The sequence below is a fragment of the Ornithodoros turicata genome, chromosome 1 (assembly GCF_037126465.1).
Source record: "Ornithodoros turicata isolate Travis chromosome 1, ASM3712646v1, whole genome shotgun sequence".
Classification (NCBI taxonomy): Eukaryota; Metazoa; Arthropoda; class Arachnida; order Ixodida; family Argasidae; genus Ornithodoros; species Ornithodoros turicata.
The window spans coordinates 3,914,168-3,940,286 of NC_088201.1; the positions used below are offsets into that span (position 1 = coordinate 3,914,168).

General features: G+C 46.5%; 2 protein-coding genes across 2 annotated transcripts; one reads left to right on the plus strand and one right to left on the minus strand.

Annotated features, from left to right (window-relative positions):
- Positions 1-5,372: 5,372 nt before the first annotated feature.
- LOC135396680 (protein MAK16 homolog) lies at positions 5,373-9,978 on the minus strand. Its single transcript, XM_064627779.1, has 6 exons — positions 9,863-9,978; positions 9,419-9,465; positions 8,324-8,650; positions 6,170-6,299; positions 5,989-6,114; positions 5,373-5,583 (listed from the first exon to the last, which is right to left on the minus strand). Exons 1-6 carry the CDS (start codon positions 9,875-9,877, stop codon positions 5,380-5,382), a joined length of 849 nt encoding a protein of 282 aa, XP_064483849.1. The 5' UTR covers positions 9,878-9,978; the 3' UTR covers positions 5,373-5,379.
- Positions 9,979-10,171: 193 nt separating this feature from the next.
- On the plus strand, positions 10,172-25,920 carry LOC135377325 (catenin alpha-like). The gene is made up of 17 exons (XM_064609676.1): positions 10,172-10,318; positions 13,387-13,494; positions 13,550-13,739; positions 15,159-15,325; positions 15,386-15,505; positions 16,265-16,354; positions 16,414-16,923; positions 17,518-17,869; positions 18,846-19,046; positions 19,114-19,265; positions 19,345-19,414; positions 19,488-19,549; positions 19,616-19,903; positions 20,885-21,019; positions 21,092-21,184; positions 24,869-24,892; positions 24,977-25,920. The coding sequence occupies exons 2-17, from the start codon at positions 13,390-13,392 to the stop codon at positions 25,139-25,141; spliced, it is 2,724 nt and encodes a 907-aa protein (XP_064465746.1). The 5' UTR covers positions 10,172-10,318; positions 13,387-13,389; the 3' UTR covers positions 25,142-25,920.
- The last annotated feature ends 199 nt before the right edge of the window (positions 25,921-26,119 follow it).

Consider the following 26,119-nt stretch of genomic DNA (forward strand, 5'->3'; position numbering starts at 1 on the left):
TTGCGGTGCTGTTCCGGGAAAGAATTTTTCTTTTAAAAAAATGGATGATTTGCACTCCATAGGTAGCTCTCCTGCTTGATGACAATACAAATGGATGATTTGCACTTGTGCTCGGGCCTGTCGTGTGGCAGCCGTTTCTAGCGACTCTGAGACCGATGTTCGCGCGTCTGATCATCCACTTGGTTGCCCACAAAAGTCTAACGTGGTTCCTTCTGTGGCAACTGATGATGATGATGACGATGATGATCGTGTTGACCGTTCCCTTTATATCGGGCGGACAGCGTTCTGCGGGGGCAGTGCAACTGAAGTTGAAGTTGCTGTCGATGCCGCATTGCCACAGGTTGATGTACCTGTTGGCGAGTCTACAGTGCTGCTCCAGCGTTCTTCCGACGTCACGCCCCTGGCTGATCGCGCTGAGGACTCCTCTGCGCCCGCTGTGGACCGGGCTGACGGTTCCGGGCGCGGCTTGTACGGTGCACCACAGTCGTCCCAGACTGTGTTGAGGTTCCTTGGTTCCTTAGTGGCTCCTCGTTGGAGAGTATGAGCAGCGACGCCACAGAAGCGTACGAGCTATATGCCGTCAGGGTGTGAAACGAGAAGCATCGGATCCCCTGTTGTCCGAAGCCCTGGTCAGTGCGTTCCCTGTCTCCTCTCTCAGATGCCTTAATGTGGTTGTTCTTCCTTCTTTTTCTGATGACGCTGAGAATAGTGGCGCTAAATTGTAGGGGGTTTAGTGGTAACCCCAAGCAGTTTTCTGTGTTGCGATGGGCAAAAAGGTTTTCGGACTGATGTTCTTCTTCTGCTGGAGACCCGCCTGTTGTCGGCTCGCGCGGTCAGGCTGTTAGAGGCGAATCATACTGTCAGGGTTTTCTTCAGTCACGGGTCACCGCATCGGGCAGGAGTAGCAATTGTATTGCTCCCCTCTTTCGTTGGTAACGTCCGTTGGTACGACCGTGAACAGTGACGGCCGGGGTGCTTGGTGCGGCTTATTAATCTGTATGCCCCCGCGCGGCGCGGAGAGCGTGCGCAGTTTTTTTTTCGCAGTCTCGATTGCTTTTTCCTATAGGTAACCGCACAGCGACAGGAACAGTGTGCGGCCCATGCTCAGAATGTAATTTGAGGTTGACAAGACGGCTATATCAACATTGTCTAAGATGGATCTAGGACATTGCGGTGAAATATATCCATCGCTCAGTGACTACACCCTGAACAAAACGAAGGGGGGAATGCTTCGCGAAAAGGGGGACCATATACAGTCCCGACGGTATTATTACGATGAGGCTGTTTCGCACGAAAATCCATTCCGAACACATGCCTCGGCGAACGTGTATATGAAGATGTCCGAAATGAGATAGGGAGGTGATGGATATGGAAGCTCGTCCTATATCGCCTCAATAAACGTTCCGTGCAAGACAGAGTCTCCGCTCACTTATGCCATTACTTTCATGAAGTAATGTAAATACTCGGGCCTTACATTCTCCCAGAACTCTCCAACAACGCCCTGCATTATAGGTAACGGTCACACGAATATCCCCCAAATCGGTATACTAGCGAACCTGTGCAGAAACGAGTGACATGCCTAAACCATATTGTAAGCGTATATTTCAGCGACAGCGATAGGCCTCACTCCTGGGGGTAAGCGGTGTATCCCGCCAGCAGCCGCGTGAGCATCGCTTGCAGAATGTCATCTTAGAATGCAAGCACGCACGCACGCGCGAGGCCACACACTCGCACTATTTCTCTCTGTCACACACACACAAAAAAAAAAAAAGAAAATGGAAAAATCGAGAATATGAAAAAGTGTGATGACACCCTATTTTGACTGGTGTTGGCCTACCCCAGAATAACCTGCGCTTGGTACTTTTTTGTGACCACCTGGTCATCGTAAAAGTTGCATTGAAAAAAAAAAAAAAAAAAAAAGATTTTTCTGTGGCGTGACTGTTGGCATTAGACAGTGCCAGAACATTCGACCCAAGTAATGAGTGATGCTCAAAATGTAATGCGTTAAATGTAATGTACCGTTACTCATTCATTACTCAATTGTAATGCATTACTCCCCAGTACATATGCTTAATATATGCTTCGGCTAGAGCGATAAATATTTGACCTTACAGGAACAGTATTTTGCAATCGGAAAGCAGTTTTCTTTTTGTCGGAATGAATGCAAAGATCTGTTTGGGATCTAAAGTTCTGTTGAAGATCTGTCATCCAAGAGCTAGTTCTGTCATGTTTGACATATCTTTGTTAAATGCTCCCAATTCCTCGTTGAATGTTGTTATTTCGGACAAACTGACGAATTCTTAGTACGGTTATGAACGGTTATGGTATGCTTGCAAAGTTGTTCTCCCTCCGAAATCAAGGTAAATATCGGAGATATCGTAACTATCAAACCTGTGTATGCTGCTGCCTGATAGTGTGTCGTGAAGGAATCCCCAAACGAGAAAGTGCTATTCGTTCTGGCACAGGACAAAGCTGTTAACATAAACTGGTGGCACCATTCATTCAACCTCAACTAAACGCTCAAAACCACAAATTTTCTTTCGATGCATATGAGCGTTTGGAGGTTATGAGCATTTATGTTTATGAGCTACTATACCGTTCCTACCGGCCGAAAGGGTTAAGATCAGTCTTTTTTTTTTTTTTCTCAGTCAAAGTGAACAAGTTGCAAAACAGCACACATACTGGTACTGACATGCAAACAAGTTTGGTACACAGACGACCCCCTTTATTGCTCCTGCTGTGGATAAATTTGTCGTCTCTCGATGGAAACTTATCCGCGTTTTCAGACTATATTGACGTGTGTTCTTGTTACGTTCCCTAGTCTCGGGGTTTTGAACACTGTTACTGATACTGTGATTGATCCGTTCCGTAGCCGTTCCGTAGGTCGCAGTGTGCCAGCTTTCAACGCCATTTACAGTCCTTCGGCTATGGTTCACTAAGCCACTCACCACCAGCCGACTACAACGTTACATTCAGTATATGTACCCTCATCTTGTAAGATGATGTCCGCTGCCGCATCTTTTCCGCCATACCCAGCTGACCGAAAAGCCCCCAGTTTGCCAAACTGGTTGAGCTTCTCCCTCACAGATAATTAGACCCTGATGTTTTAGGGTTAAACCCGATTTTCCCCCGAATTTGCACCCCGAATTGAGGTTCACCTATCTAGGGTTAAACCCGATTTCTACCTGCAAAACTGCATCTAGGCTAGGCACCTCAAGGCATCGACATACTAGTTGCTCACAAAATATGCGACTGCCCCTTACTTCTGGCACTCTGGATAAACGGTACAGTGAACGTTTATTCTACAATAATGCCCGATTTGTCCCCGAACTCAGTCTGATGGTAATTTTTCTGCCCGAATTTGCATGAATTTTCGACATCAATTTAATGACCCGATTTCTACCCTCCGAATTTGGGAAAATATAAAACCCGAAAACTTCAGGGTCTACAGATAATCCTCTCGAACGTACTGGTGTTCAGTAGAGTCACTAAATGAGCTTCGCTTCAGAGTATCGACACTGAGGTCCAAGAAAGAGCAGGAGCGCCATCTTGTTTCCGCACCATTCCGGTACCATCCCCATTTGAGGATCAAAGACGTCTAACATAATGCTTCCTGTGGCATAGAGAAACATGTATGATTATTGTTGTGCGTGAACCAGAGCATGCCGAGGATGTCAAGGTGAGCTCAAGGCCGTCAACTGCTGCTTGTAAACGAAAGGAACATTTCACCCGCGCACCATAGATGGCACAGCGCGCTAAGGTGCGCAGTACGCGTGCGCGCGGGTAAAGCGCCCCGGAAACAAGATGGCGCATGCTCGCTCTTGGAACCGAGCGTCGATACTCTGAAGCGTAGCTTATTTAGTGACTCCATAGCAGACGACAGCCATATCTCCTATGAAAACGCGTAGAATGATGATGATAATCAACCTCAGAATGAAACATCCGTGGAACGTCCACCGCTTGTACAGAAATACTAGGGTAAGCTGAAGTACAAAGTATCGCAGAAGTTGAGGAAGCAATAACTGGGGACGATGGGTAGCGCCACCGCTACCTTCCAAAAATGCGGCACTGGGAAGGGAATCTAGTATGTCGTGGTACGCACACTAGAGGGAGGCACTATGACTACTCACAGTCGTTGCACAATGGACCTTCTCCATATTCGCGTTGCCCCTGGCGGTGGAATGTCGAACGTCGTGTCTTTCCCCTCAATAATGGTGACACTTTACGAACTGGCATGTACGTTGCGTGGGAAAGTAGCAAGAGAAGATTGGAAGAAAAATGCGGAAAGAGTGAAAGCGCATTGTACTCATTACCAGACCTCAAACGTCCGCGTAACCTTGAAACTGACTATCTCGCCACAATGAACATGACAGTCGCCCGCAGGTGGGTCCATGGCGATGTCTTCCGCTCAAAGATGGCGGACTCAAGGGCTGGGCATGCGCGTTGTCGGAAATGGTCCATTCAACACAGCCACCGAACTCGTCTGCTGGCTCCGGTACGGCGGTGGAAGACCAGAAGCCCGCATGAACGAAACAGTTCACAATAATGGCTCGATGAACTTGCTGCCAGGCCTTTGATAAGTGCCATCATGGGGGCATCAATCACAGCTCTAGCGACGGGGAGGGGTATGACGGCATAATGCCTCCTTGTCCACCCCAGCACAGCATGTTCTTAATCGCTGCCACCGCCTCACTGCCGTAACTAGAGAGATGCAAAATTTCCGGAAACTTGGAATTGCTCAAAAAAGAAAGAAAAGAATGGTTCTTTTGTTTTTTTATCCCGAAAAACTGGAAAAACTGGAAACAAATGTGGTTACTGCGTCTCTACACTATTCGATTTAAAGTGGAGTCGTAGCACTGCCGGCCAAACCACAGCATACAATGTGCTAGAAGCTTTAGTAGTGTTCATCCTTTAGGCATGAGTGCGGAGCATAGCAATCCATGAGACTGCTGTCTACTCAGCGACAGGTAATTAAAACAACCCGTCCACTCCGACAAGAACTCCGACATTATGCGAACGCGATGGCGATCGCTTGGAGCAGCCAGACGGAGCTCTAAGTTGGTGGTTGTTGGCGGATTAGAGGCACCTAAAGCACTGTTGGCGGGCTGGAACGCATCCAAGGCACAAAAATTTACGATTTTGAAATTTGTCGCCCGGAATTTTTTCTGGAGACGACGAAAAAACCCGAAAGGAACTGGTTTCCACCCCCCCCCCCCAAAAAAAAATTCCGCTTTTTTTTTACGGAGCCTCTCGTCTCTACATAACTACAATATTAAGGCTCTACGTTTAGGCACTCGAGTGACAAAGGGTCGCAAAGACCACTTTTTTTTTCTTTACAGTGTACAGCCCATGTAAGAGACAAACGTGATGTGCCTAGCTTTAGAAGTCGGTTGCCTTTATTTTGGAAGTGGAAGGTGTGTCCTGCTCGTACTCAATTTCCACGTGCGGCTTTCTCCTGCGTGTCGACGGACCCGGCTTACTTGTCTCTTCCTCACCGGACTCCACATCTGAAAACTCCATGTCTTCCATGTCGGAGACGTCGCTCTCCTCCATGTCGTCGGCCGCCACGTACTGCACCGTGTCCTGCGTATCAAACATCCCAAACATAAATACGGGCGCTGTCCGATTTTTCGGACTCGGCGTGGGATCGCGCAAAAGTCCGAACAATCGAGTAGTACGAAAAAAATTTAAAAAATAAAAACAATTTTGCTTCAAATTAAACTTTGCTAAGCTCTGGTAGGCTGGAAAAATGTGTCGATGCTTTCCTAACACGCTTGCAGCTCTGCCCGATAACGTCAGCCTCTTAACCGAAGCGACGTTTCGTCGCTGTACGCTCCCCATCTCGGAAGTTGGTCGTGTCTTGGAGTGACGCGACGCACAGGATGAGACAACACGCACATCGACGTCGGGGGTGTGTTGTCTCGTCCTGTGTGCTGCCTCCCTTTAAGTACCATCCACAGCCATCCCTTTAAGTACCATCGACGCTGCTTTTACGTTACTTACCACATCCTCTTCAACTTCTTCCTCCTCTTCAGACTCAACCTCGCTCTCGACCTCTTCTGCCTTCAGGACGTTGTCGAAGGCCTTTTGTGGGAAGTTGTATATGTCCTTGTACTAGAAAAGAACGTTGTCATCAGGATTTGATGCCTTCGAGCCGCGGACGTCTCACCGTTCCCTGCTTGAGTCGTTCCAGCAGCTCTTTCTCAATGGCTGTGTCCAGACGAGCAGCTATGAGTGCTTTCTCTTCTCTGCGCCGCTCTCGCCGCTCTATCTTGCGCTGAGTCGGAACTAGCTTCTTCCTGACAAAAGATAATGCGGGCAAAATTGCAATGATGATTGGTAGTAATGGTTCTGCGTACGGGCATTATTAAGCAGCATGTGGATCAGCACCGTCAATCACAGAGGTACTTGCTAGCTTTTCATCAAGGGCAGGTCCTTGAGATCGTTGCTTTCATGATGTTTTAAATACCGAAGCCAAAGTATAACTCTGGGGTTGTAAGCCATGTAAAGCGGCAGGCAGGCAGTTTATGTTGACAGCAGAGTTTAACAGCTTGTTGTTTGTAAACCCAGCACAAGCCAGAAATACAACACAGAATGTTTAATATGTTTAATGCGATAGCAAAATCGAGTGAATGCAGCTCGGGGCGACATCTGGTGGCAAATAATCCGCAATTCGTCAGGAAACAGTCATCTCGGGAACAAAAAGAAAGATAGCTCGCAGATCGCAGATAGCTATCATAACACACCCTTTGACTGAGAATCGTATCGCGATGTTGCTAAAGCATACTCCAGTGCTCACCACCGAGCGAAGCGCTGATTCTTCATTCAATTCAATTTTATTCAATGACAAAAAGTCACACCCCTTTCCACCACCTTAACCCTCGCAAAATTCTGGAACATTATCGACCCAAAAGAACAGCCCGAAACACGCCTAAGATTTCCTTCGGTGATTTTATCCCTGACATCTCATACGTCAGAGTTAAATTACTCTCTTGTTTCGGCCTTCACCAAAAAACGGGCTCTCATCACCTGTTCGTTCACAAGTTTATGAACATCCTCCCATGGAACATTAACTACTGCATAATGGTATATTGAAGCTAACTGACAGCCTTAAAGTGTCCTCTTTTCTCAGGGTTTACCTCAGGGCCGTACATCCCGTTCTGAGGGCTCTAACATTATCACAGCCTCCTGCAACTGCTGGCATCCCAACAAAGTGATACCAATCTTTAAAAGTGGGGATAAATCTTTACTGACTAACTACAGTCCACGCTTGACTTGAGCACATCATTTTTTTTTTCTAACTTAGTGTCCACATTCGAAAATAACTTCTTTTCCCGAGTCCCAACGCGGGTTCAGGAAAAGCTATTCCTGTGAGACATGGCTTGCACCTTTTCCGTACGATCTCTTTCCTAACCTCGACTCTGATGACCAAACCGATGCTGTTTCTCTAGGTTTTTCAAAGGCTTTTGATAAGGTTCCGCGTGACTTATAGGTAATGAAATTATCTTCTTCAAATATCCGTCTACAAGTGGTGAAACGGGTTCGAAATTTCCTTTACCAGTCAGCGGTCTGTAAGTTTTAAGAATTCGCTGTATGAGCCATCTTATGCAATCTCTGGTATCCCACCTGGGATCTGTTTTAGGACCCTTACTTTTTTAATCTGCATAAATGACCAACCTGCTTCTTTAACTTCTAATATGAAGCTTTTTTTTTCTAATGATTGTAATTTATGGTAAAATTGCCTCACCCAATAATGCAACCTTACTATAGGAACACCCCATAGGAAAACCCCAGCTGTTCGAGTGCATGAACAGTAATACACAAAATTGATGCTTAAATTTAATTTGACAGTTAATACGGTGAGAAGGAATCGGCTGTGCTCGAAATTATCGCAAAAAGAAGAAGAAGAAGCAGAAAAAGAAACTCAGTAATAGCTGTTACTGTTTACATAAATGAGCTTGTTTTTTTGTACCTGGGGGTCTGTTACCATGAACTGTCTTGTGACACAGAATAGTGGGCAGTGCATGTTCTAAGGACACCGGTTGCTGCCCCCTTTTTTTTCAAGTTCCCAAGCCATTTCATGACCCCCCCACTGACCCTGTCACAACCCCCCCAGTTTGGGAAACACTACCACACAGAGTCCTGAGCAACTTTCATTTTACAATACAAAATGAAACAAACATTTCTAGTCACGCACGTGAAATCACGTATGACTGCCGAGTGCCCGAATCTGGTTAACCGAAGCCACCTTCAACATATTTCTTGTTAACTGACACACACACACAGAAAAAAAAAAGAAAAAAAGCCAGGTGCAAAAACTCACTGCCTGGAAAGACGCATCTTCCGCATGCGGATGATGTACTGCGTGATCTTGAGGAGCCGCTGCTTGCATTTTTGCCGGACGAACGACGGCCAGTAGATGAGGTGGCGGTTGATCTGCTCCAGTGCCTTCTCAAAGTTTTTCGAGAGCTTCACCTTTTCCCACAGCCTGCTCGGGAAGGCTGCCCGCTCCGCCGTCTTCATGTAGAGGTAGCAGACGCCGTCTTCTTCTTTGACCGTGGCGTACACGGAGTTTGCCAACGGGCACGACGCGCGGTTGCACAGGCCGGTGAGGTTGTAGTCATTGCGGCAGAACTGCTGGGACTTTGTGCTGCAACGAGAGTGGTCGCACGTGCGTCATTAACGAGAGGTGCAACGTGTTTTTGAGACGCCGAGTCAATTTTTTCTACCACGAGAGGGCGTCGCAAGAGGTGGTGAAAATGTATTTCTCAACAATGTTATTCGCCAACGCAGGGAAATTCTCGGTGGATGGATCGTTGCTCCCCCCAATGATGATGATGATGACGATGATCCTATCGGCTGTGCCCTTTGTATCGGGCGGACAACGCTGATGAGGCGCGTCCTAGCCAAGTACGATTTAAACAAAAACAAAGAAAAAATTTGAAGTCACTGATCCCAAGGTTGCCAGACAGCCTGGCCAAACGTTCCAAGGGATACGTAACGGGCTGCATAGACATTTGAAGCACACGCTAAAGGACACTCGTGCGAGCAAAATCTACTTTGTTGTCGCCCACGATCACAATTCTCTCGCGAGGTAACACCAAAATTATTATTATTATTATTGTCATTAATGCAGACCTCTACCTGTAATACTAGCAAAGTAAAAATCGTATCAGATATTGGATAGATATGCAAAGATGTTGAACAAACCCTCAATGACACCGTAATAGAACTTATGAAACGTTTGCGTTTGAAAACTAACTCCTGAAACTGTTGTTGCTCTGTCTGGGGCACGTAAAACCAGACCATGAAAAATTTAGTATTAATAACTGGTGTATCCACATAAGTCGGCCTTGAACATCGAAGCAAAGCCCAAAAAATTGTTGCAGACATTATTTAATTGTGTGGAAATACATACTTGATTTTAAATGAGCAGAAACTTCCTTTGATGATACTCCAAATGACCTGGAACACAGGTAACGAATGAGTTGCGTAATTCTATCAAATGTTAATGACAACATCCAGTAAAGTACACAATGAATCCTGAAATACTGCACCCACACTGAGTTCAGTACACAAACTGAAACGTGGGTTAATTTCGAAATCGCGCAAGTGTCAACGTATTTCTTAAAAACTTTTTTGCAAAGGGTTATTATAACCATGAGAGTCTGCCAACAGCAAGGACCTGGCACCTTGAATGAAAACTTATGTAGTAAAATATAAATACAACTAGTGAAGTGCTAAATCTGCCAACCGACTCAAACCCCGCACTTCGGTGAAGCACTTCGCAACGTTAAAACAACGTCGTAGAAACACACAAGGACTTCATCGTGACAGCAGCAGAACTGTATCTACAACTTACGTCGTCGTTCTGCATGATTAGCTATATTAAAAACCGGAGTAATTAAAACATTTTCCGAAAGCACATGGAGCGGAAACCTCATGAACACATGCAACCTATACGGGGTACACTACAAACGGAAATGGTGAGATTGAAGCAACTTAAAGCCAATCAAGCCAATACATCAGAGACTGAGAAGTTTTTATTACCGTTATTATTTTATTTTTCTACACAATCCAAATGTTATGTATGTTACACTTTTGTTATATTTCGACAGGTTAGGGTATTCGCACAATATAAATCTGGTTTTACGGTATGCCGTGGGCGAGTGAAAAAGTGAAGAGGAGAGGAGAGCGGAACATCGCCATCTTGTCCTATTTTATATTTCTAATGTTGGGTGGGACAAAACTGAGCATCTAAAACGCTCATTTGTTCGTCCTACTACACCTTGATCACGTCGATCAGGTTTGGACAAAGGTATACTTTGATTAATGTGTCATTCGCATGTGAACGCAACCACCACTGGTGCGGTCAGTCAAAGTGTATGACAAAGGGGTGATTCAGTTGACAAGAATCACCCGCTTTTTGCTTGTTTTGTTGTTTCCTTACAGTATGTATGCCGATTACTCAGAAATCTTCCGCCAAGGTGTAACTCATGCTTGCATCTTACGATTTTTTTTTGTGTGTTCTACAACACTCATTGACATGGTGTTTCACGCCATGGTCACGCCGCTAGCTTTTAAAAATGAATCTTATGTACCTCGAAGTATGACATTTTTTACGACGAATCACTTTTGTGGAGGCTACAAGTGCTGTTTCGGAGTGATGTTCGAATGCGTATTAACTTGCAGCAGTTGAATCTGCAGATCGATGCACCGGCTTTTGGAAATGTGCGTAAAACACATTACAAATGCTCGCGGCGGTGTGTATATAGGCCTGCATGTAGTTCTTCATAGCAACTACCCCTTCCTCAAAGAGGCTTCTCGAAATGCGATTGTATCTGAAAAGATAGCTAAGATGCAAGCGAGCTGGTAAAGTTGATGCATAATGTAACACCCCCGAGACTATAGGAAACACGAAGTCTCAAGAGGTACACTTTGAGGCTTCGTGTTGTGTCTGACCCTTCGTGTTCCCTGGTCTCGGGGTTTTACATTATGCGATAGACTTGCTATGCCATTTGGTATTGGAGAGTCTTGAAGACTAGTAGCTAATGTATTCTGTCCAAGTCACTTCGCCGAAAAGTGTATATGCCCGAATATTTTCTAGGCTGTGTCTAGAGGTCCGTCGGATGGACCTGATTCTTTATGCAGCGGGGTCCGTCGGATGGTCCGTGGTATGAGGAACTAGACGCTGTTTCCTAACCTAACCAACCTTACCTAGAGCTGCACGAAGCTAACTTGCACTAACCTGACTAGAATAAACTAACCGAACCTCAACTAGCTTGATCTAACAAGACATAATGTTGAAAGCGGAGTGTCCCGACGGACTCCGATGTATAAACAGTCGGGTCCGACGGACCCCATTCTTTACGCAGCGGGGTCCGTCGGATCGTCTGTGGTATGAGGAACTGGACTGTTTCCTAAACTAACCTAACCTAACCTAGAGCTGCACGAAGCTAACTTGCGCTAACCTCACTAGAATAAACTAACCTAACACTAACGTAACCTAAATAACTTGATCTAACACGACATAATGTTGAGCCGACGGACCCCGATGTATAAACAATCTTGTCCGTCCGACGGACCTCTAGACACTTCCTATTTTCTATCGTTTGCCATCCTCAGTTCCATTGGATATGAACTGCACTTGTTAATGCAGCGCACTGTCACATGGGTTGTGTATCTCTCCAAATGTACGTAATGCAAAACACCAAACAGTTCGTTACATTTACGGAAGGACCTTATGAATGGGACTGTCTAGGCCAGGGTCTTCAAACACAAATTGAGTCGTGGGCCCGCATCGACCCTAGACCACATCCTGGAGGGCTGCACAGTACAGAAATAACCATAATTACCATAAAATACCCTAAAATGCAATCATATAAAAACATACATAAAAACATGAGCGGTGTGTGCAGAATTCATAACTGAACAACTCCACTTGACATACCAAGAGAAATAAAAAAAAGCTGCGTTTCCAAATTGGGTACGAAAAATACACACACACACAAAAAAACAGAAAAGATTTGAGAAAAATATGTACTACTACACAAACGATTATGAGTCATGAGAAAACTGATGTTCTGAGGCTGGAACGACATAGGAAGGACAAATACATTTAGCATCCTACAGCTGGCTAACCTTTTCAGTGACTTTTTCATCTTTCATCGATTATGAGTCGTTCTCTTGGTCAGGCTTTTTCTACAATGGATTGTGACAGTGCTGTTCAGAAGCACCGAATTTATCTGATATTTGTACGCTGTACCGCTGCCATTACTCACAGTTTCAACTTGGGGAAAAAGAAATAGAAAATGGTGTGAGAAAGATTAAGCTGACTTTATTGACGCTGGATGGTTTTGGGATTGCTGCATTAACCTGACTCCTAAAAGACGAAATACACTGGCCGACGTGCATCCCGGTTTTTCTTCTCTGCGCCTCTCTGTTCCTTTCCAATTTTCCTGCAGGCGACGTCCGGAGAGGAGGATGCTTCTGTAAGCTCGTAAACTCGGTGCGAGAATTAAGATGAGCCCTTCCAAAACCTCACGTTAGTGTCAGTCCACCATACGTGCACGCGAATACCACGTTGCTGTGACTGTTAACTTCTTCAGGTTCATGAGCGACACGAAGAGCTCGCATACCTGTGTGCTGCCCAACAGACTGTGGCCCGGTCTCACCGACGCAGCATTAACATTTGAACTGAGACCAACGGCCCCTTAACTTGAATTTAACGCTCAACTCTGCTTCACTAAAGGGAATTATTGTCACTGAAACCTTCATCACGTCACCAACTAACATTTGAAAAGAAGAACTGAGCGTTAACTTCACGTTTTAGCAACCCTCAATCTCGGTTCAACGTTAATCAGCGTTGGCGAAACCGGGCCTATATATCGTTTATGGGCACACTATAATAAATAAATACTCGAAATACTTGAAACATGGACAGGGGTACTACTATGTCGAACAAGGGCAAAAGCAGTGCTTGAATATCTTTGAAAGATGAAAGTCACTGAAAAGGTTAGCCAGCTGTAGGGATTGAACCCACATCTTCTGGATGTGGGTTCGATCCCTACAGCTGGCTAACCTTTTCAGTGACTTTCATCTTTCATCGTTGATTTCTTAGGCAATTTGAGGCTTTGTTTGTATCTGTCCCTTCTATGTTTGTTCCAGCCTCAGAACATCAGTTTCTCTCTTGAATATCTTGTTTTGTTCCTAAGTCTTTATTATTATTGTTATTCTTTTTTTTCTTTTTTTTTTTGAGAAGGCGGCTTTCTTCTGTTGGGCAGTCAAGGGCGCTCGAACTACAGAATAGCTGCACGTGGGCCACGTGCAGCGTGCTTGAGACCCCCTGGTCTAGGCGGAATAACCTGAACAAGTCTTACTGCGCAGATAATGTCTGCTATGGAGCCGCCAACCGTGGCCTTGAAATGGGACCCAAAAAACCTCGAAATCAAAACGCTCTCGGTGGAGAAGACGCTGGAGCCGCTGGTCATACAGGTACGCACCATCCCGACCACGAGGGATCGCTGTTGATCGAAACTGGTCTTCGTAGGTGACCACACTGGTCAACACCAAGGGGCCTTCCAAGAAGAAGAAGGGACGCTCCAAACGTGCGCACGTCCTCGTGGCGGCCGTGGAGAGGGCCACGGAGAATTTCATAAAGAAGGGGGAGGAGATAGCCAATGAAAATCCCGACATCCATCAGGAAATGATGGCGGCTGTGGAGGAAGTGCGCAAGACCGGTAAGGCAGCTGAGTTCCGGATCGCCGCGTTCGGTCTTAAAGTAGCACAGAAGTCATTTTTAACACCCGGTTTTCTTCCTATAAAACTGTTAAGTAGGCCAGTAAGATGCACCATGCTAAGTAATTTACACCACAGAGTCATAATTATCGCGGAAATTGAATTTAAAATACGCCGCAAAAAGCGACCGTGCGCAACGGTGGTGAAGAGCAGTACCAGCCTGTGATCTGCCTGGAACCTCGCGCTGACGCTATAAGGAGAACGCTCGCTGATTGGCCGAGAGAAATGTTGTCTGCTACTCCGCTGTCGTCTGCTACTCGGCTGTTCGGGGTTCTGACAAAGCCTTTCTCCTTGCTCGGTAATGCTTCGGCCGCTCCTTCTATCCCCAATTCTCCGGGAAAACTGGCAAAACAGGTTTACGGCGGCAAAGGGACAAGGCGCTGACCCCCACTGACCGGCAAACCAGAACGAGTATCCTTATGCCGTCATCGGTGACGTGCCATCATACCTCCTCATCCTCGTTATAGCTGGAGTGGCGAGTTAAGGGTGAAGGCGCGGAGCTATGTTTAGGTGAGTTTTTTTCTGGGAAACAAATTGCACACATCAAAACCTTTCGCGCTATTCGGTATAATGACACACACACTTTCATCAGATGTCTTAATCTGAAATTTTTTTCGATGGCCCTTTGTACTCCTTTAAATAATGTTGCTCTCGGTGCTTGGGTCGCACGTAAGACCTCGCTGACGCCCGAATTGTTGATTGGAGCCTCAAAAAGTTGCGTTATCATACGATAACAGTCTGTGTGTATGGCAGCGTTTACCAATCTCAGCTGCCCTGCGACCCATTTAATTCGTTTAATGCAGCCATTTTTGATTACTTGACAGCTCAGGATGACCGACTGGTCTTCTCCTTTAACATTCCTTTCTCCCTTTCCACCTCCATTGCAGTTGCACTAATGTTGGGCGTGTCGTATTTGCCCCTCCTTCTATGGCAATCGGCAGAAGTATTATAAATAAATAAACAAATAAAAAAAATCAAAATAGAAGATATATTCGGTTTGGTACCGGTTGGTATTGGATGCGAATGTTATATTCGTTATCAAGGGAGCAGTCCGTGTTCAGTATGATGCTCACCTAATTTTTTTTCGAATCCTTGCGAAGTCTCCCTTTAAGCCCATCGCAGCAAGGTCATTTGTCAATTAGCATACCTAAGCTGTGCATGCGACTGAAGATGACATTCTTGATGTTAGTATACCTAAGCTGTTAGTATGTACCTAAGTATGTTAGTATACCGAGGCTGTGCTAAGCTGCTGCTGAGCTGCTGGTGAGCTGCTGCTCAGCTGTAGGCTGTTAGTATGTACCTAAGTATGTTAGTATACCTAAGCTGTGCATTCGACTGAAGATGACATTCTTGATGTTTAGGTGAAGCCATGAGCAAGGCATCGCGCGAGTTTGCAGAGGATCCCTGCTCGTCGATGAAGCGTGGCAACATGGTGCGCTCAGCGCGCAACCTTCTTTCGGCTGTCACGCGCCTCTTAATTTTGGCCGACATGGTGGACGTCCATCGTCTTCTCAAATCCTTGATAGTAGTACGTCTCATTTGCCTCGATTTCTCTCATCACGTCGGTCAATCAATCACGTTATTGCAGGTTAAGGACGATCTTGACAAAGTGAAAAACGCTTCTAGCCAGTCGGAATTGATGCAATTCTTCAGGAACTTTGGCATCAACACAATGGACCTGATCCAGCAAGCTGCACGCAGGCAGGCAGTATGTCACTTTGCTGCTCAATGGGAACATGGTGTCAGACTGTCCTAAAACCGCACAGCTTCGTTGATACACAGACGCTCATCATTTTCATCTGGTAACATGCTGTGAAAAAGAAAAGGTCCCCAGTTCTGAACTGAACAAATTACGGTTATCAAATATAAGGTAATTTAACCAGCCAATGTTCGAGGCTTCTGATGGACAAAACAAAATTCATTTGAGTATTTTCGCACGAGTATTTTTAGAGTACACAAGAAAGCTAATCAGGAACTTGCTTCGTAGTTGGCATGTGCCATATAAACCTGACTATAAATAGCTCTCCCCCCCAAGAACTGGGCATGAAAAACTGCTCTCGTCATATAAGCCGGTCAATGGGCAGTATTTTGTTCCTGGGTTTTCCACTTACAAAATAGGGTAGACCTATACACGGGATTGAGCTACAATCCGATTTCTCCAGTAGTTAGTCGTGCAAGAACCCCAGGAATGGATCTTCTAGTCACATTTCTTTAGAAGGCTGGTGCACGAAAGGAATTCTCTTCTGTGTGACTGGTGAAGGCATCTACAAGAACTGTCCGTAGCTCCTCATCCTCATATCCACATAGCTACGCGAGCCCGTACATGAAATTGCCCGGACATAACCGATTGTCGCACAAAAATATCTTGATCTGGTAAAATAAGCAATTGTCATTGCCTCGCTTATTTAGTATAGTAGGGTGGAACATCCAACAACTCAAGTCGACACAGATGAGTATGCTTTTTCAGGAGCTGAAGGACTCAAGGTTGCGAGACGACCTGGCCGCGGCACGAGCCGTGCTGAAGAAAAACAGCATGATGCTGCTCACCGCGTCCAAGGTAATCAACCGGAAATCCACCCCAGAAATGCACCTGACAGCAATGTCTCGCCTTGGCAGGTCTACGTCCGCCACCCTGAGCTCTCTGCTGCAAAGGAAAACCGTGACTTTGTCTTTCGTCAAGTCTGCGAGGCCGTGAACACCATCAGCGACGTTGCGCAGGGTCGCGCCGGCGACGGAATCCTGGTTCCGACGTACGAAGGTCCGGGAGAGCTGGCCGCGGCCCTCGACGACTTCGACGAGCACGTCGTACTCGATCCGCTGACCTACAACGAACTGCGTACCCGTCCCGCGCTGGAAGAACGTCTCGAGAGCATCATCAGCGGCGCGGCACTCATGGCGGACTCTTCCTGCACGCGGGACGAACGGCGAGAGCGAATCGTTGCGGAGTGCAACGCTGTCCGCCAGGCCCTGCAAGACCTTCTTGCGGAGTACATGGCTAGTGCGGGTCGCAAGGACGAAAATCTAGACAAGGCTGTCGACCACATGGCCCGTAAGACGCGTGACTTGCGGAGGCAGTTGCGCAAGGCTGTCGTGGACCACGTGTCCGATTCCTTCCTGGAGACGCAGGTCAGTGTAAGAGGGCGTTTAGTGTCGGGGCTTTGCCGTAGGTTGGGAAATGGCGTCAGATGTGCTGCACTGTAGTAGTGACCAACTTTTGCAGACATGCCATGTCTTGTACAAGATAAATTGGGGTATTTCTGGTAAAAGTTGTGTAGTTGCACAATTATAGTTTCTATTATGGCAACTCTATTAATATATCAACAAAATTTCAATAAATATTTTAATTTTTTTTTCAAATTTTTTTCAACAAAGATTTTTGTTATGCAAAACGTGTGTCCAATTACAATACCATTGGATAAAGGTCTGATAGTTAAAAGGAGTTTGATCACGCAGACTAAAAAAAGCACAATCAATTATACCTCCACTTCATGGTGCGTGCTTTTAACGGTAGGGTCTTTTTACGGTATGCACACGTGGGTGGGACCTTGCTACATCGAAAGGAAGAAATAGAAGCTCAAAATTATTGTCTTAAGCTTTCTAGCGCAAAAGTTCCAGATAACGGATAAATCTGTTGCCTCGCGCGGTTAAGCCGTCATATATTAGGACACCCACGAAAGGACGAGCTGGAGAAAAGCAACGTATACTTTACTGCTGACTCAGGTGCCACTTCTCGTGCTGCTAGAAGCGGCTCGCGCCGGGAACGAGCGTCAGGTCGAAGACTACGCCATCGTGTTCGCCGAGCACGCCCACAAACTGGTGGAGGTGGCCAACCTGGCCTGCTCCATGTCGAGCCACGAAGACGGAGTCAAAATGGTGAGGTGTGCGGCGGCCCACATCGAGGGCCTCTGCCCGCAGGTGATCAACGCGGCCCGCATTTTGGCCGCGCGGCCACGGTCGAAAGTGGCACAGGAGAACATGGACGCCTTCCGCGACGCCTGGGAAAATCAAGTGCGGCTGCTCACCGAAGCCGTGGACGACATCACCACGATCGACGACTTCTTGGCAGTTTCAGGTGGGTACCTCCTTTCGCGGCCACGTAGAAATGCTTCTGGGTGCTGCCAAATCACGTTACCATGTACAGGGTTGTTCTAGCAAACGTTACACATTTTCAATCGGATTGTAAAAATAGGAGACTAGGTTTGGCCCATCCCAATCTTTGCAGACCGATAGCCGTTTATCTGAAGTTTCGTTCGAATTTTTTGTAAGCCCTACGGTCGTGTAGATAGAAAATTAAAAATAAAGCAAAACCTCGTCCCAGGCATTTTCAGTGCCCCCCCCCCCCCCAAGCGGAAGTGTACACCCCCCCGCATTTTTGCAACCCCCCCCCCCCCCCCCTGAAATTGCTCGGGTGACCCCACCCAGCTCGGCCGCCAACACATTCTGGTAGAGAGTCCGGCGCAGCAAATTACATCCTGTTCTGTCAAACTTGGGCTCTTGGACCACAGTCATGCAGATCATCGTACCATGCATTTGTCCAAAAGGTTGGTTTGGAAGTGCCTGTTCAACGCATATATTGCGCGCATATACGAGCAAAAATGCGTGCGGGCACGCAAACTCAATGGGGATCATAAAGAACCATTTGTGCCCAACTCAATCGAGCGAGGTATTCTGCTTTTTTCGTCTAACGTTTTCGCCGTTGGTTGCTAGGTATTCATTGAGCTTCGTGAGACAAGGTGCTAGTCTCTTTCCTTTGTCGGACGTGCGATTATGCATCTTAATGTTGAAATGCCATTCATAATGAATCTGTATTCTAATGTTCTGTGTTCTAACGTAACCACATGTAACAAGTAAAATGGGAAAGCTGTGCACCATTGTGCCACGATCCTTTCCGTGTCTAAGAAAAATTCCTTAAGTGGAACCTCCACCAAGCATACCCCCCCCTTCCCCTTTGAAAGCTCGGCACCTCCCCAGAGCAGTGAATTTCTGGGGAAATCGTCGCTCATTGCACAGCCATATTCGTTAGTTAACCTCACAGCGTTTACTCTCAGAAAACCACATCCTCGAAGACGTGAACAAATGTGTGCTGGCACTTCAAGAGAACGACGCAGACGCCCTGGATCGCACGGCGGGAGCCATTCGAGGGCGCTCCGCACGTGTCTGCAACGTTGTGACGTCCGAGATGGATAACTACGAGCCGGGGATCTACACGGAACGTGTGCTCGAAGCTGTGGCTGTGCTAAGGGACCAAGGTAAGAACGGTCTTTTTTTTTCTTTTGAGGATTTCCATACGCAGTCGCCTCTTCTTTTTTTTTTCAGTAATGCCCAACTTTGCTCAGAAAGTTGAGATGGCGGTTCAGGCTCTCAGTGCAAGTCCTCACAAAGAGATGGACGAGAACGAGTTTATCGACGCCTCGCGGCTGGTGTACGACGGAGTCCGAGAGATCCGTAGGGCGGTCCTCATGAACAGGGTTAGTGGTGCAACGGCGGTAACGAAAATAGTACGGGAGTAAAAAAATTAATTCTTGGCATACTTTGCGCTTTTCTCAGAGTGCGGATGAACTGGACTCCGAAACTGAAATCGAATACGAGGACAACACTTACGAAACACGCAGCAAATGTAAGTCGTGACGATTTCCCAAACGTTCTCGCATCTGAAAATAAAAAAAATGTCCTCCTCCTCCCCAAAACAGCGAGCGCCCACACGGCAGACTACGACGAGTACCCGGACATCAGTGGAATTAACAACACCAGAGTGCGTCTCGTCGTTTAGAATCGATAACGGTCATTATGTCTTCTTCTTCTTCCTTTTTTTTCCCAGGATGCCTATCGTTTTGTGTCTGAGGAAGAAAAGCAGAAGATTGCGGCGCAAGTGGAGACGTTTCGAACGGAAAAGAACAAATTTGATAGAGAGGTGGCAAAGTGGGATGACACTGGAAATGACATCATTGTTCTTGCCAAGCAGATGTGCATGATCATGATGGAGATGACAGATTTCACAAGAGGGAAGGGGCCACTCAAGACGACCATGGATGTCATAAATGCGGCCAAGAAAATATCGGAGTACGGCACCAAACTGGACAAGCTGGCAAGGACTATCGCCGACCAGGTATAAGTTGTGGGGCCTTATTCTCTCGGCTTTCCAATGCCCGACCTGTAGAAACAGGTTTGCCGACAAACTGTCTCAGTATAGTACTAAAACAAAGTGTAAAAGAGGTGATAGTTAAGAGCCTGAAGTTTTCGGGAAATATTTACTTCTAAATTCGGGGGGGGGGGGGAATCGGGTAAATAAACGTATGCACTAAATTCATGCAAATTCGGGTGAAAAAAAAAACTTCCAGTACACTAAATTTGGGGAGAAATTGGGGCATTTGCTGCCAAACGGGTCAGTTATTGCATTCCTACATATGTTCCAGTTCGGGTTGCCACTGGGCCGGTATTATACCGGCACGGCTGGTTATTTGCTCCCTCTGCCGGTTGCCGGTAGGAGGGTGATACCTGCAGCCTTTTGCCGGTATTTGCGGCTCGAAACCTTTCATAAAGCGGGCTTTTCCCTTCAACATTCCACTACAGCTTGAATAAATCTGGAGCACAGTCCAAACTCCGTGCAGTCATCAGTTGTTTCCTTAGTTACTCGTTATTATCGTTATCATTATTGCCGTTATTATTGTTATTATTACACGCAGGAACACGTTTCCGCCTATTGTCTTCAGCTCTCTCTCTGGTTTTCTGCGTGTGCTCTTCCACCCCTCACCCACTTCCCTTTCCCGCGAGCATTTTCCTCCTTTCCTTCTATTCCACCTCCTCTCCCTCAGCCGGTATTTTTCACTACGAAAGGTGGCAACCCTAGTCCCAGTGAAGGCAATTTGCCGGGTAGAAATCGGGGTTTCGCCCCTAAAGCGTCAACCTTCGATTCGAGGTTGCAAACTCGGGGAAGAATCGGGTAAAACCCTCAAACTTCAGGCTCTAGGTACGCTTGTATTCTCGTAAACACGTTATGTTTAAGGCTTAAGCGGTTGTGCTGGATGGTACTATACCTCGAGCACCGCCGGGGTTTCTGCTTACATTGGCTCCGATTCACTCCCATCAGTGCCCGGAGAGTAGCACCAAAAAGGACCTGATAGCATACCTGCAACGAATTGCCCTGTACTGCCATCAGCTGAACATCACAAGCAAGGTGAAGGCGGATGTCCAAAACATCTCCGGGAACCTCATCGTGTCGGGGGTGAGTTGATGCGCGCGCCGTCTTCCCGTCGTCCCACCATTAATGGCGTCACTTTTGAAAAAACAATTGCAGCTCGACAGTGCTACGTCTCTAATCCAAGCGGCGAAAAACCTCATGAACGCTGTGGTGCTTACGGTCAAGGCTTCCTACGTGGCTTCCACTAAAGTGAGGGCTCTCATTGCATGTGTTAGACTTGTGCATATACAGTAGAACCCCTTTGTAGTAAACCCTCTAGGACCAGGACAAAATTTTACTACATCAGGAGTTTTATTATATCAGGGGCATATATATGTACCGTAATTTCACGCGTATAAGCCGCACCGCAGATAAGCCGCAGGAGGCGTTTTTTGGGACGTTTTGAAAATTTTCTGGAAGATAAGCCGCACCCGCAGATAAGCCGCGGGCCATTCGAGACGACTGATTTGTGCGACAAAGGAGACCATAGAGAAGGCCATAAACCCTGTGGTCCATACTACGGGATCGGCACAGTGTACAACAGAGGAGGTCAGTTCTGGAGTTCTACCAAGATCGGATTGTGCCCTTGTCGGGTGTTTTGCGTGGACTGATGGGTGAGTGATCTTCCACAAGGCGTGAATCACTGTCACCACTTTCCTTAAAGCTGGTTGGGGGAATGCACCAGGAAGATCAATCTACCCGAATGTGGACCCGTCCCTGTTACGCCCTGTTCGTGCATCGGCAGGGCAGTGTTGTTCCAGAGACACTGTCGACCCTTTTGTTAAAATCGGCGTATGGGGAAAATACCAGGAAAAAATAGTCATCAGATAACCCGCACCGGTGGATAAGCCGCAGGGCGCCCGTGAGAAAAAAAAAATCGCGCATAAGCCGCGGCTAATACGCGTGAAAATACGGTATATGTATTCTATCGGGACTGGAGTTCTCGTTTACTATAAGCGGAATTTTACAACAAGCAGAGTTACTATAACGAGGTTCTACTGTATACAGGTTGGCTCTCTCTTTCCCAAGAGCAGGTTTTTTAAACAGGTTCAAACAGTGCTGTGTGCTTTCTTGTGGCATTGCAGTCGCAGCATTAGGTACCAAGTTTCAATGCATAATGGGTATAATAAATACGCATCAGAAGCGAACAGATTGTGCGTACCTTAAATTGAGTGTGACAAGAAAAAGGGCACTAAGACGTGCCTCGTAGAGTGTAAGGTCACCTCATCCCGCGGCATGTTGGACTGGCAGAGACTCGCAGTGATCTGTTGGCAAATCGTATTTAATAGTGGTGTGCGAATATTCGAAGTTTCAAATACGAATTAAATATTTCGGTTATTCGACAAAGCTTCGAATTATGATGACAAGTACGAAATTAATGTACCGTGTAATGTAATTTGAAGTGAACTTGTTTTTGCATTTTAGTGCCCCTTGAATGCTTAATTTACGCTTCATTTCTTCCGATAGCAAATCAAATTCGAATAATCAGGAAATTCCCAATTCAAAGAATTTTTGAATACCTCATGGTGAAATATTTAGTGGTGTTGCGCTCATTCGATGATGTTCTGCTCCAAACTTTTGAGCCTTTTCACGCAACGTAACATATCGTGAGAGAAGGGTCCTTCTGTATTGTGTGTGGTAGACTGCATTACTAGTGGGATGAATTGCATTGAGTTTTAGTCAACATGTTCCACGCAGCCTGCTTTGTGTGCATCTCATTTCTATGTTTACACTGCGAATTTCCTGTACTTTTTTTAGAAACTGCACATATTTCCATCTGTTACTGAACATAACTCTGAAATTTGGGAGTACATTTACTGGAACCTGCAATGCCCAGAGTACAGTGTTAACTTCACTTGTTGAGCTCACCAAATTTGTAGACTTTAGTGACGGAATATTGTAAACAGTGCAAAGCGGGCTTCACCTAACGCTCAGGTGTAACGAGGTGATGCAGACTTGCAGAATAGAGCCGTCTTAGCTGTCGTAAGCGTAGCGCTTTTGCGTCTTCGTTTTTGGCCAACGGCCCAGCACGTGCTGTCCGCCCGCGAGTCGCGCGACAGCGCTGTAAAGCGAGCTTCACCTACAGCACGCATGCGTTAGGTGAAGCCGACTTGCGGACTTGATGACGGCGGTGCCTCTGTCAGTGTACTTACAGTGACGAAATGTCGCTTCGGGAAATAGAAGCTGATGTTATCAGGCAGAGCTGGAAGCGCGTTAGGAAAGCATCGACAAATTTTTCCAGCCTACTAGGGCTTAGTAAAGTTTATTTTGAAGCGAAATTCGTTTTTTCGGACTGCTCGATTATTCGGACTCTTGCGCGATCCCCGCAGAGTCCGAAAAATCGGACGGCGACTGTATTTCGGTTATTTGATTCGTATTCGAAAATTATTCGAACTTCTTCACATATCATACCAATTTGTGCATTGCGGTAACGGCGAAGAACGTGTACGGTGCAACAGCTACAAAGTTATGCGCGGAGCTTTGGAGGCTGTTACGCTCATCTGCGAATGCATCGCTACCACGACCTACTAGATTATAACGACCATGTCACAATCAGAAAACCCTATGAGGAGCATGTCCGCACGATCCGCCAGGGGCGCTGCTGAGCGGCACAACACGATTGGACGATGGAAATTTGAATTCTGAACGCGCAGAAGCGTGTGTACGACTACCGTAGCAGACGACAGCGATAGCGCCTATGAAAACGCGTAGAATGATGATGATAATCAACCTCAGAATGAAACATCTGTGGAACGTCCACCGCTTGTACAGAAATACTAAGGTAAGCTGAAGTACAAAGTATTGTAGAAGTTGAGGAAGCAATAACTGGGACGATTGGAAGCGCCACCGCTACCTTCCAAAAATGCGGCGCATAGAAGGGGTGCGCCTGACATGGTCGTTATAATCTAGTAGGTCGTGATCGCTACATATTCACTAACCGAAACCAAAACTGGTACACGGTCGTAGACAGGCTCCATTAAGGTCCGCCCCAGTGAAACGCGAAACCACGATTCGCTTCATGTATCGTCAGCACAGTCGTGACTTCGGTGGATTGCCAACGAATTCTGAACATTCGAGTGAGGCCTAACGTCCGGTTAGATTCCGAATAAATATCGAAGTTTTGTTGGTGTTGAACTGAACACCGCTGTTCACCGTGCCACTGCGCGCGCAGCCAAAACTCGCATCTCGAACGCGATTTTTCGGTTTCGATTTGTGGTAGTCACATTTTGCGTTGCTATACGCTGCCAGTCATCAGCGATATACGGGCTGTTTTTTCTCACGGGGTGTTTTTCTCACAAAATTTGCTGACTGTAGTGACAGAATGTTGTGAACAGTGCAAAGCGGGCTTCACCTAACGCTCGGGTGTAACGAGGTGATGCAGACTTGCAGAATAGAGCCGCACATCAAAAGAACAATGGCGGTAACGTGAAGTGAGCTTCACCTAACTCTTGGATGTAATGAGGCGAAGCCCACTTGCACAATGGCGATACCTCGCTTCGGTACTATTCGAAAGATATACGAAAGTTTCGAATACTGAAAATAGGTTGCAAATAGCATTCGAACAGCATCAGATATTCGTTTCATATTCGAAATTTCGAATATTCGCAGAGAGTTCTACTTCGAAGCTTTTATCCTATGACGTGATATTCGCGGGGCAATTTTGCAGATATTCATATTCGATTCGTATCAGCAGGCATCGGTGTGTGCTTGTCGATGGGAAAATCCTTCCACTGTGACACAACGATCAGGTGACATTGACAGTTGTCAAGAAAAACCTGTACTGCTGCATTAAATGTAATATATTTTGAGCTGAGAAAACTTGTAGGACATTGTAAACTGAAGGAACACTACTTGGGAAGTGTCAAACTAACGCATACTATTCTCTCATTCCAGTACCCACGAAGTGGCGTTGTCAGTGTAAGTACCGGCCGTTGTGCACTTGACACATTTTCGTTACCCACGTCAAACTGAAACTAACGTCCTTCCTCCCCACCCCCCCAGTCTCCCATTGTGGTCTGGAAGATGAAGGCCCCGGAGAAGAAGCCCCTCGTGCGGCGAGAGAAGCCCGAGGAAGTTCGCGCCAAGGTGCGCAAGGGCTCGCAGAAGAAGAACATAGCCCCCATCAAGGCTCTCAGTGAGTTTCAGTCCCCCGCCGAATCCGTCTGACCGCCGTTTGGGACCCTTCGAAATCCCTGTTTGTGTGCATGCCTTACGCCGTTTCAAACACGACCCTGTTTTCTCTCTATTGCAGCATGATTCACTTGAACACTCCTTCCGCTGCCGAGCATTCTTTGCAAAAAAAGCTTGCGTGGCCCTTGTGCTTCTCACTGCTTTCTAACACTTGCTCTCGGGCGAAGTCCTCTTTCTCTTCTCAAGACCACTGCTTTCCGTCGTCTGTTGTGCACTCTCAGATTTTAGCCGCACCCACTTCAACTAACCTGTAGTGTCTCCCGTCAAACGTTGCAGTTCTTTCGCTCTCGCACTCTTAGGGGCCGACATTTAACCTAGAGAAGCCGCCGTACTGAATAAAATGGGCTACTCGTACGTCCGCCGCGAGGTAGCCATGGTGACCCGTAGACAGAGGGCATTTTCCTAGCGGTTGATTAAAGGGAACCACAGCTGACTGCCCAGAAACATTGTCTCGTTTGTGAGGCTTGCTAGCAACGAAGGGACTGTTTAGTAGGGATAAGGAATTTTTAAGCTCAAAGCTTCACGTAGCTTGGTAAGCAGAAAGAGCTGCAACGGTTTTGGCGCGACACGCACACCCGTGTACGTGGTTGTACTTTAGAAGATTTTAAAATGCCTCCTTGGCTTCCGAACATAGTTTTTGTACTTAAGAATGTACCCTGTGTGTCTAAATGTGTGTGCTCGTGCATATATTTTATCATTCCAAGACATATGAGAGTAGAGCTACAATGATCAATAAAAAATCTTGGACAAGGTGAGCTCCGTGTGTCAAATTTTCATTTCTCAGTTCTCGATCGCAGAGTTCTGCTCGACGTACTTCACCGCATGCTGTCGCACATCCTGCACAGAACTTTCTTTTCAAAGTCCAGCCATTTTTTAAAGAACACTTTCATTTTCAACCCGGATTAAAATGGTCGGGAAAACCTGTAGATTTCCTTAACTCAGTCTTGATTTTAC